At 36.8% G+C, this 12,926-nt stretch overlaps 1 protein-coding gene across 1 annotated transcript in view; it reads right to left on the minus strand.

Annotated features, from left to right (window-relative positions):
* The window catches only part of LOC133298435 (repetitive proline-rich cell wall protein 2-like), a 10,175-nt gene extending 1,291 nt beyond the window's left edge, over nt 1-8,884 (minus strand). Inside the window, exon 1 of the mRNA XM_061497725.1 lies at nt 8,498-8,884. Coding sequence (XP_061353709.1) covers nt 8,498-8,845 — 348 coding nt within the window. The 5' untranslated portion in view covers nt 8,846-8,884. The remainder of the gene's footprint in view (nt 1-8,497) is intronic.
* Between the last annotated feature and the right edge of the window lie 4,042 nt (nt 8,885-12,926).

The following is a 12,926-nucleotide window of genomic DNA, read 5'->3' on the forward strand; positions in this document are numbered from 1 at the left end:
ATTTTTTGAGTCACTGTATAAAATACCGAAGTTCGGTTTGGATTTTTCAAAAATGACAGAGACCCTTTGGTCCCATATTATAAATTAATAGATACTTTCATGCCCATTTTAACGTTATCACATTATATAAGAGATTACAGGCATTTATCAATATATTAATTGCAAAAAAATATTAATGACAGAATTTGTAAAATGGAAAAGAATAAATAATTAATATTTTAGATATCCAAAATTACAGTCTAATAATAATTGGACTGGATCACATATGGTTGAGCATGATACAAATTTGATATTGATGAATTTTATATTTCTTCTTTTCTTTTTTTTCCTTCTTGATTTCGTAATTTACTTATGATTGTTTACATAAAATAAAGTTGAATCTTGTGTGGGCGTAAGAAGTGATTCTCCTCAAAGAGATAATTAGGATTAATATCATTATGTTTAGCTTATGCAAATTTGTACTGTTGTGTATGTAGTATATTTTATAAATATTTTAAGTAGTTATAAACTTTTGTGGCTTGAGTTAGTTTCTTTGAAACATTTCAAGCTATACATCTAAACATAATTGCAATCCGTTTAATTACTTAAATTTTTTATTTTTTTTTCTTTCGGAAAATATATAGTGTTCCCTTGATAATATTAAAAAGCTTTTTGACAGGCCATTGTTGTCTTCCTAGGTGAAGCCGTATCCTTACAGTATTGCATTCAAATTTTTGAACTGATATTTAAAAAAAAAAAAAAAAAAAAAAAACTGAATTTTTTTGGAATGACTTGATGAAATTAAAATAATTGGGCAAAACTCATAAGTATTTTATCTTGGGGGTGCATTAGATTAGGATTTCAAAAGAATTTTTTGAGATAAAAAATATTATAGATTTTAAAAGACTATTTAGAATTAGAGTGACTTTAAAGACTTTTTTTTAAAATCAAGATTTCATAAGATTGGATTTTAAAGAATTTTAATAAAATTTATAAGATTTTAAAAAATCATATGAATTTTTAACAAACAATCAAAATTACAAAGGTAAAAAAAATAGCAAACAAATGCAATAATATTAATTAAAAAAAGTAAAACCTAATATAATTTTCTCAATCAGTAAAACATAATATAATTTTTAACAAACATTCAAAATTACTAAGCAACAGCTCTCCACATATCTAAAGTTATACTAGTCTTACACGCATTAACATTTTCTCATTCCTGCTCTTGGATTTCACCAATGGGTTGAAAATTATCTTCTTCATTTAGTATTGTTGGAAATCGATAATCACACACACAAATCGCAAGCGAAAAGAGAGAGAGAGAGAGAGAGAGAGAGAGAGAGAGAGAGAGAGAGAGAGAATTGACATAGTGATTTATCCTGGTTCATCCAATTTAGGCTATGTCCAGCTTGTCTGTACTATATTCACCTCACCGCCACTTGTTACAAGTCACTTGGTTTACAAGAAGAATATAAATAGGATTAAAAATCCTAACAACAGCTATTCATGAGCCAAAAGCCCAAACTACTAAGAAAAGAAAAATTACAATAAAATAGAGGCCTTGGTGACCCCGACAAGTCACTCGATTTACCTCACACCCAGTTGTCTTTCTGCTGACTCTGACAACAAGGACCCTCATCACATGCGAAGTATGAGCCATACCCAACATTCTGCCACTTGGTGAATGCTTCGCATGTTTCCTCAATCCCAATGAAGCTGTACACCATTCAAACTTCTCTGAATTAACTGCCTTGGTCAGAAAATTAGCACTGTTGACCTTTGTGTCAACCTTCTCCAGCAATACAACCATGTCTTCAATCTTCTCTCTAATGAAGTGGTACTGTATGCCGATATGCTTGGTCCTCGCATGGAAACCTGGGTTCTTAGCCAAGAAAATGATGCTCTGACTGTCACACCCAACGATCATCTCTCCTTGTGCAAAGCCAAGCTCTTTTCACAACCTCCACAACCAAATAGCTTCCTTAACAACATGTGTCAAGGCCATGCACTCAACCTGTGTAGTAGATAAAGAAACAGTGTTCTGCCTCTTACTCATCCAACTGATAGCTCCGTCGAATGACGAAATAACATATCCACTTGTAGACATGGTGTTATTAGGGTTCAAATCCATCCTTAATCAAGATTAGTTTTCTTAAGCTTAAAGGTTACACATTTAACATTTTTCTTGATCCCACTTATAATTTTTCACACTTTACAACTTCAAGAACCATTTTTACAAAATTAAAACATCAACCCCATAGAAAAATCATGATGGCCGAATTGTATAGTGAGGGGGAGGAAGGTTTTGGTCATCATTTCTCCAAAGATTCAAGCTTACTTCTTCAAGTTAGCTCCAAGGCTTCAAGCTCCCATCTTTCTCGAGCAAGAATGCATATTTTTCACAAAGAACACACCTTTAAGAAAGGCTCAAAGTTAGAAATCAAGAACACAACTCAAAGGTGGAGTTTTTCAAGAAAAAGATTCAAGAAACTTACACTAAAATTCAAGGAAATAAGCAACAAAGGAGTCAAAAAGAACTCAAACCATCATCTCCGTGGCATGAACATGCACAAACCATGGCTGTATGTGGGAGGTTCACCACAAAAATTTTGGTTTCCAAGAACAAAAATGGTATGTTCTTGGAAAGGAGGATAAGAGGAACAACTTTTGTGAAGGAGGTTTGGTGATTTGATGGAGTTTAGATGGAGTAAATCTAGAGAGAAGGACGAAAAAATTTGAAATTCAAAATGGGTAGAGAAAAAGAGTGGGGTGGCTGAATGGGGGGAAGGGAGGGCTGCCCTAGTCTTCTAGGGTTTTGAGTTTTGACCAAGTCACTTAAGTGACATTCTGTCCTTTAGTGACACCTAGTGTAATTTTTCTCTGAACTGTTATCAAATTTCTACCCAGAAACATCCAAGACTCTAACTTTAAGTAATTAATATTAAGTTTGTCTAACTATCATGTTCCTAACTTAAAAATTTGATTAGTAGATCACATATCCACTTACAGCTGTTTAATTACACTATAGTCTTTACCGGTGTTATTAACTGTATCCGGATTTCATAATTTTCTTAACTTTAACATTATTGGTCTAATTATGACTTGTTAGGCATATATTGGTCTTTCATTCCATTTTCTCATATTTTTCTCATTCCGGGATTCTATTGGCTGCTTCTACAGCAGTACAAAATATTCAGCAGAAGTGACTTTCCCAAAATACCCCAATATTGATATCAAACTTCATCAAATCATATACTAACCTCATTTATGATAATCATATCATCAAAATAGCTCTTCAACTCAAATTTGCTAAATTGGAGCTATTCTACTGACTGTTATTGGGTCAGCAGTAAAAAATAACAGATGAAAATCCACCTGTTTAGAATACTATCAATATAGATATCAAAATTCTTAGAATTTCATCCTCATTCTATTTATAACCCTAAGGTCTTCATAATAATCCTCTAATATCAAAATTTTACAATTAGGGTTGTTATGTTAGAGTCTTGATCAAATTATTAAAACTTGGGAAAAATATTCAAGGAATCATTTAATAGGATCAATTAAAAATCAAATTTATGGCAATTTTCAGCCCGTTAATTGGTAGTGTATGTTTCTTAATTCACCTATTTTCATCCTTTATTTTATCACCCTCCAGACGCCAGTGATAAATTTGGGTGCAACGTTGCATCCTTGAAGTGAATATTGAAGTTCAGTTAGATATTATAATTATTATTCTATATATTAATAATTAATATATATATATATATATATGGTAAAATCATTTCTATAGCCGATTTACGTACAACAACGACATGTGTATAGTTATGATTCCTCACATTTAATGCTTTCATCGTTTGTATGGTTATGATTCCCCGCATTTAATGCTTTCAAGTATATATATGACAAGTATTTGATTGCTGCACGTACAGCGGCTGCTGAAATGTAAACCCCATATATATATATATATATATATATATATATATATATATATATATATATATTTATCAGATATGATTCTTTGACATTGGTGTCAAATTTTAAAATTTGACATCAAATCTCAATCTTTGATTTCTTCCAATTAACGGTTATCATTTATTGAGAATCAAACTTATTAATTAATATTAATTTTCAATAAATGATAATCGATGATTGACGAAAATCAACAGATAGTATTTGGTGTCATTTGACACCGGTGTCAAAGGATCCTGCTCCATTAATTTTTCTATATACTATAATTATTATTATAATTATCCTTTTCAATGTTGCATAATTATATATATTTTGTGCTGTAGGAGGCTAAGGGTGTGCATGACAACCATTCTGTTTCCTGGCACTATTTCTGAAAAGAAACAATTCTTTTCTATTTCTGTGCCTTGGAACAGTTTCTAAGAAAAAAAATATGTTTGATAACATGTTATATTTTTATTCTGAAAATGAGAATTGTGTTTGATAACACAACAAATAATATAATAAAAAATAATTCCTATCAAGCATAATTTTTTTTGGATCATCACTTTCCTTTTCATATGATGGCGGCGGCGGTGGTGGCGGCGGTGGCAATGGTGGTACGGACGGCAGTGACTACGACGATGGTGGTGGTGGTAGTGGCGACGGCGGCGGCGGTTGGTGGCGTGGTAGTGGTGGCATGGTGGTGTTAGTGATGACATGGGGGTGGTGGTGACGGCAGTAACTGCGACGATGGTGGTGGTAGTGGTTGGTGACGGTGTGGCAGTGGCGATGACGTGGTGATGGTAATGGTGATGGCATGGTGGTGATGGTGCTGATGACGGCAGTGGCTATGGCAACGATGGTGGTAATAGTGGTGGTGGTAGTGGTGGCGGTGGTGATGGCGTGGTGGTGGCAATGGCTGCGGCGATGGTGGTGGTGGTGGTTGGTGACGGTGGTGTGGTGGCAGTGGCGATGATGGGTGATGGTAGTGGTGATGGGCATGGTGGTGGTGGTGATGGCAGTGGCTGCGACAATGGTAGTGGTGGCGGTGGCAGTGGTGGTGGTGGTGGTAATGGTGGCGATGATTGTGGTGGTGGTAGTGGCTGCGGTGGTAGTGGCGGCGATGGAGATGGTTGGTGGCGTGGTAGTGGTGGCATGGTGGTGGTGGTGGTGACGGCAGTGGCTGCGACGATGGTGGTGGTGGTGGTTGGTGATGGTGTGGCAGTGGCGATGACGTGGTGATGATAATGGTGATGGCATGGTGGTGGCGTGGTGGTGATAGTGGTGGCGGAGGCGACAATGATAGTGGTGGGGGTGTGGCAATGATGGTGGTAATGGTGGTGGCGGCGGCGGTGGCGGCGGTGGTGACGGCAGTGGCTGCGGCGATGGTAGTGGTGGCAGCGGTGGTGGTGGCAGCGGTGGTAATGTTGGTGATGATGGTGGCATGGTGGAGGTGGTGGCGATGACATCGTGTTGGTGGTGGTGGTGGTGGTGACGGCGGCAGCGTCATGGTGGTGGTGGTGGTTGTGACGATGACATTGGTGGTACAACGGCGGTGGCGACGATGGTGGCGGTGGTCATGTCAGGATGATGATGGTGGTGATGATGATGATAGTGTGAAAAGTAATTGTGAGAAATAAGTGTTTCTCATTTTGTGCCCGGGAACAAAAAACAGAATTTTTTTGATTCTTTTTTCTGTTCCCGAGAACAAAAATTAAACTGGTTCATCCCGAGAACAAAAAAATAAACCAGTTTTACCAAACGGGTTTCCTATCCATTTCTGTTCCTGGGAATAGAAATTAAAAAAGAATTGATTCTGGGAAGGTTGTCATGCACACCCTAATCCTAATCTAACAACTTTAAAATTATTTAAACATTTACTTACGATTTTTAGTAAATAATGTGATTATGATAGTTATAAATTAGAATTTTAGGGCTTCTGAGTTTTTTTTTTATTTTACCTTTTTAAGTCTAAATGCTAAGTTATAATTCTCGACTAAGGTCAAGTCATAACTTCCCAAAACTTAATGGCTTATGTGGTCTATCCAAATACTCGGGAATTAGAGGATAAGTTTTATTATAAATAATTTTATTTAAATCTATCTACGAAATACGGGATGTGCAAGACATAAGAAGTGAGAGGAGAGCTTGACTATTCAATCTCGTTTAAATATAATTTTAATTATTCAGATTGAATAATATCGAGCTTATTTTTCATTTGATACGATGTTTTTGTGTGTCTATATATATATATATATATATATATATATATATATATATATATAGGTTTAGTGAGTGTACAATGATTGGATATAAAATTTGATCCAGTGCACTAAGTTCTCCAGCGAGAACACAGTTATAGTAAATATTATTATAACTATGTTCTTCCGGGAGAACACCATTATAATATTTAGTGCACTAAGTTCTTGTAGGAGAACTCAGTGCACTAGACAATCCAGTGATTGAATTTTCATTTTTTTCATATATATATATATATATTTATGGGAAAAACATTTCTCAAGCAACTTGAGATAAGTTTATCTTCGGCCACCCAAAACTACGTCGTTTTATTTATTTATTTTCTTATATTAATTGATTCACCTTTGAATGGTTATGATTCCTTTTTTCTCTCTTTTCCTTTATCTCCATTGACCTATCTTTGTTCGGTTAAGATTTAGTAGCCGGAGATAAAGTTATCTCAAGCTGCTTGAGAAATATTTTTCCATATATATATATATATAAGCAGCTTGAGATAAATTTATCTCCGGCCACCCCAAAACTACGTCGTTTTATTTATTTATTTCCTTATATTAATTGATTCACCTTTGAATGGTTATGATTCCCTTTTTCTCTCTCTTCCTTTATCTCCATTGATCAATCTTTGTACGGTTATGATTTAGTAGCCGGAGATAAAATTATCTCAAGCAACTTGAGAAACGTTAAGCCCATATATATATGAGAAAAATATTTCTCCGACAACTTAAGATAAATTTATCTCCGGACCCCTCAAAACTACGTCGTTTTTTTATTTGTTTCCTTCTATTAATTGATTCACCTTTGAATGGATATGATTCCTTTTTTCTCTCTCTTCCTTCATTACCATTGATCAATCTTTGTACGGTTATGATTTAGTAGTCAGAGATAAAATTATCTCAAACAGCTTGAGAAATGATAAGCACTATATATATATATATATATATATATATATATATATATAGAGAGAGAGAGAGAGAGAGAGATAGGATCAACTTACACCGGTGTAAGAATAATAAATCTTACACCAAATTTTAACCGTTGATTTCCGTGCATCTAGCGATTGAGATTTATTGGGAATTAAAAATTAATTAATGAGTGAGACCTAATAAATCTTAACCGTTAGATGCAGAAAATTGATGGTTAATATTTAGTGTAAGACTTACTATTTTTACACTAGTGTAAGATGATCCTGCCTCATATATATATATATATATATATATATGTGTGTGTGTGTGTGAGGAGAGATTTTTGTTTACTTTTATTTTTGGTTTTATGATGTTTGTGATGCTGTTTTGATATGAAACTAATCCTTCTTTACATGTTTAATTGAGCTAAAAATTAAACATTAAACACTGGCCAGCACATCCATATATAGCCAAGAAATTATATCCTCATCATGTGCATACAGTGCTGTTTTGCCCTCATTATTTGGTTGTGTATAGTCAACAAACGATAAGTGTCTCCCATGTCCCCAACCACTATCAACTAAGAATTGATGATATTAAATCTTTGGCCATAACAGTAATTCTTCTTCTCTTGCATGTTATTTGTTCTGGCTTGCGTACTGTATTTGAAACTTATAGTCATTGCGTACGGTAGGAACTGTGTTTGTGCCCCTCACATGTGGTTGAAACTTAAGCTACCATGATTTTATGCTAAATTAAATTAAGTGCATGTTAATTTAGGTGTGTAGAGAGTAAATATAAACTTCCATTTACGATTATTTTGTCTCTGGCTAAACATCCATGAACCAATATGTCTCTGGGTAAATTATATATATGTTGAAGTATGGCTAAACTTCTATAATTTATATATATTTAATTCGTTATTGAAAGATTTACTCTAAAAATATAATCTATAATTAACCTTTCCTAGTGTGTTCAATTGTTTATGGTCAAAAATATGATGTAGAATATCAATAATTATTGGTTCAAATATATTTTCTTTAATTGATTTCGAGTAATACTTTTGACAGAACTACCCTGAGTAAGTCTGACAATGTCCGAATTGAATTAGTTAGATAAATAGAAAATCATACTAGTAATAATAATAGTAATAATTTAGCTAATCATTCAACCAACAAAATCTCAAAATCATAAAATTCTTCTATTTATAATGTGGAGCACAGAGCATTACACTGATTTTCATTCAGAGACATATATGATGCTCATGACTTGGCCATAGAGTTTACAAATTATTGAAATACAGAAGCCAAGAAAACTCATTAGGATACTAGAAAACGAAGCAATGGTAACAGGACCTCTTATTTAGTATATGAGTAGTTAACATGACTCCTTTGCATGCTTTAGAAATGGGTGTTTTCTTCAGCTGGAGGGTACTTGCCATACGGAGGCTTCTTATACGGGGGCTTATAAACAGGTGGGTTGTATACTGGTGGTTTCTCAATTGGTGGCTTATAAACAGGTGGCTTGTATACTGGTGGTTTCTCAAGTGGTGGCTTATAAACAGGTGGCTTGTACACTGGCGGTTTCTCAATAGGTGGCTTATAAACTGGTGGTTTATAAACAGGTGACTTGTACACTGGTGGTTTCTCAATTGGAGGTTTATACTCAGGAGGCTTGTAATAATTAGCAAGCCCTTGAGGGGTGAGGATTAGAGCTACAAGAAGCAGCACTAGCATGGATAAGGAAGCCATACTGATTTTGGGGCTGATGCATAATAAACTTAGATTGATCTGTTTTTATACTAGTCAGGAGCCTCACTGGGAGGTACAGGGTCTCAATCTATGTCATTTATTATTTTTTGAGTCACTGTATAAAATGTCAAAGTTCGGTGTGGATTTTTCAAAAATGATAGAGACCCTTTGGTCCCATATTATAAATTAATAGACACTTTCATGCCCATTTTAACATTATCACATTATATAAGAGATTACAGCCATTTATCAATATATTAATTGCAAAAAAAAAAATTAATGATAGAATTTGTAAGAGGGAAAAGAATAAATAAATAATTATTTAGATATCCAAAATTACAGTCTAATAATATTTGGACTGGATTACATACGATTGAGCATGATCCAAAGGTGTTTTGGGTCTTTGTTGGAACAAGTGCTGCGAGATTATAGTTCCATGGGATTCTTTGTGGCTAGGCGAGATGCTTTATGGGTTGGAGCCTTTAATGTCGGATCTCTTGATTGATTGGGATGATTTGAGGGTACTAGTAAGACACGTCGACGCTTAAGTCAGTATCTTATTTATAAGCTTTGGTTAAAATTGGAAAGATAATTGTAAAGCCTCTATTTATATAGTAGTTAAGCATCCTACTCATTTCGTATGGCGACAATTAACCTCACTGGTGTATAGAGGTGGCTCTTGCAAGCTATTACGTGTGTGAGATGTCTATTTATGAGTTATGCCTCATATGCGCTGTGAGAACCAAATATCTATCCCTTAGCCATTGGCTATTATGGTGGTTGTCGAGTCCTGAGCTGCTGATGTCATGTAGTCATAAAGGACTCAAGTTGCTAATGTCGTGTGTCAGTGTACCGACAAGATTACATGTATATACATGGGATAGCTGCATTCCTTAACCTCGAAGTTTTAGTGATCCCTTTTGAGCCTTTCTTGGACCATGCCTTATATCCCGCGTAGAATAGATCTAGATGACCAATCGATTTAATTTTCTTCAAGCACGATCTAACCTACGTTAGTAAAAAAAAAAAAAAATTTAATTTCTAATGTATCAATAAAAGGCTGAGAATTTTCATTTATCGTGATCATGAGAAACGAAAATATCTATTCAACATACTATAACAAAAGAAAGGGAAAAGTTCATAAACCTGTGATTTTCTTTGTTATCATTTACACCACTTTGTTTTTTTTTTTTTCAATTACCTCCCTGTGGTTTTTTTTTCCATACAGTCTGTCGGGAAAAAATCGGTTCCCTCAAACTCGGCTAAGCAGCCTTTGTGCGGAAGTCAATCAACAAGATCCTGATCTCGGATCTCAGCAATACCTCTGCCTGAATTTCACCAGGTCAGACAGCGCAGCGGAAAATCGAAACGAAAACAGGAGAGAGAGAAGAAGAACACAACCAGATTTAACGTGGGAAAACCTTCTTCAATGAAGAAGTAAAAACCCACGGGACCTAGTCCAGATCAAAAATCCACTATGAAAATAATGGTTACAACGAATCAAATACACCAATGTGGTGGTTAACTCAACCTCTCCAACAATGGTGATAATCAAACTACCCTAGAGATGTTTCACTCAAACTCTCTGTAGAGATCTCTCAAATGCAAAGCATAAAGCTTTACTCAAACAATCAAATAATTTTTCTCTCAAATTTGTTCTCTCAAATCTAACCTAGCCTCCACCCACAACTAAAGAGTATATATAGAGGAGCTGAAAATTAGGGTTAGGATTTTTAGGAAACCCCTCAAATGGGCTTGGGCTTAGCATTGAAGGAGGAAGCCCAACAAATCTCCCCCTCCGACTTCAATGCGTCGGCTTTAGCATCAACCCGGCTCCTTCACAGCAGTCTTCAAATTTCCTTGCTGGAACTGGTTTTGTCATCATGTCGGACCAATTTTGGTCAGTGTGCACCTTGACGAGTTCGAGCTCTCCACCTTCCACCACATCCCGGATCCAGTGATACCTCACATCAATATGCTTAGTGTGGGAGTGATAGGTTGAATTCTTTGCAAGATGGATTGCGCTTTGATTGTCACAACCCAGCTCGTACTTGTCTTGTTCATGGCCGAGTTCCATGAGGAACTTCTTCATCCACAACATCTCTTTGCTTGCCTCAGTAGCGGCAATGTACTCAGCCTCAGTTGTCTATAGTGCAACATATTTCTGAAGTCTTGATTGCCAAGAGACAGCTCCTCTGGCAAATCTCATCAAATATCTTGTAGTCGACTTCCTCGAGTCGGCGTCTCCCCCTAAATCAGAATCCGAGTAGCCTTGCAACTCGGCATTGCCTTCTCCAAATCGGAGACATAAGTCGGTCGTACCTTGGAGGTACTTGAAGATCCATTTCACTACTTTCCAGTGCTCTTTGCCGGGGTTTGACAAATACCGGCTTACCATTCCAACAGCATACGCCAAGTCGGGTCTAGTGCAAACCATTGCATACATCAAGCTTCCGACGGCGGATTGGTACGGGACCTTCATCATCTTATCTTTATCTTCATCAGATCTCGGACATTGCTTCTGGTTCAGCTTTATGTGTCCGGCAAAGGGGGTGCTCACTGTTTTAGCTTTGTCCATGCTGAATCTCTTCAGAATCTTCTCAATATATTTCTCTTGACTCAGCCACAGTAGTTTCTTCTGTCTATCTCGGATAATCTTTATTCCGAGAATCTGCTTTGCAGGGCCGAGGTCCTTCATTACGAAGGACGAGCTCAACGCCTTTTTAAGGGCGGCTATCCTCGATTTGTCTTTTCCTACAATAAGCATGTCGTCAACATATAACCACAAGATCAGAAAGTCTCATGCCTCATACCTCTTCACAAATACGCAGTGGTCGGCTTCAGTCTTCACAAACTTATGATCAATCATGAATGATTCAAATTTCTTGTACCACTGCCGAGGTGCTTGCTTCAAGACATAGAGGTTCTTCTTCAACCGACATACCAAGTCTTCTTGGTCTGGAGCTTGGAATCCTTCAGATTGCTCCATATATATTTCTTCTTCTAAATCACCATGAAGAAATGTTGTCTTCACGTCCATTTGTTCTACCTCGAGGTCCATCGAAGCCGCCATGGCTAACACGGTTTGGACCGAGGTCATTTTCACCACAGGAGAAAAAATCTCCTCAAAATCAACTCCTTTCTTCTGATTGCAGTCTTTCACTACAATCCGGGCTTTGTATCTTGGCTTTTTCCCGTTCTCTTCATTCTTAATCTTGTAAACCCATTTATTCTTCAGAGCTCGTCTTCCTTCTGGCAACTCGGTCAGCTCATAAGTCTGATTCTCGTGCAGAGACTTCATCTCGTTTTGCATTACCTTTTCCCATTCTTCTTTCTCTGAGCTCATCACAGCCTCATCATAACTTTGAGGCTCACCGTCTTCAGCAACAACGGTGTATTCATCAGATGGGTATCTCGTAGAGGGTCTTCTTTCTCGAGTTGGATATCTCGGCTGTTATTCAGCTTGAGGACCTGGTTCATCATTCTCATCCCGGATCTCATCATCAACTCGGACCTCAGTGTCTTGGTCATCTTCAGCTTGTTGCTGATCATCATTTTCTTGATTTTCTCCCCCTGCTTCAGCTCGGACAGGAGGGATGGGTTCTTCACGTCTGACAGTAACCCGGACTTTGGGCTTCGAGATGTCATGAATGTTCTCATGCTCATGAAAGATCATATCTCGGCTTCTCACGATCTTCTTATTGATTGGATCCCAAAGTCGGAACCCGAACTCACATCTCGGCGAACCAAGATAGATGCATTCTTTTGTCTTCGCATCGAGTTTGGCCCTTTCATCTTTAGGGATATGCACGAAAGCTCGGCATCCAAACACCTTCAATTGATTATAGCACTACTAGAAAATTCACAATCAGCAAGGGAAAAATTCCCTTGCAAAACAGCAAAATTCCCTTGCAAAACCTGTCAGCAACGGAATTTGCGAGGGAACACGGTCCCTTGCTAAAACCCTCGTCGCAAATACATTTGCAAGGGAAATTTGTCATATGACAATTCCCTCGCAAATTGCTACGGAAAAGTTCCCTTGCAAAAAAGTAAATTTCCCTCGCTAACAACAGACCTACCT

The sequence above is a fragment of the Gastrolobium bilobum genome, unplaced genomic scaffold, assembly GCF_033153095.1.
Source record: "Gastrolobium bilobum isolate Gb01-03AN ecotype WA unplaced genomic scaffold, APGP_CSIRO_Gbil_v1 utg8009, whole genome shotgun sequence".
Taxonomy (NCBI): Eukaryota; Viridiplantae; Streptophyta; class Magnoliopsida; order Fabales; family Fabaceae; genus Gastrolobium; species Gastrolobium bilobum.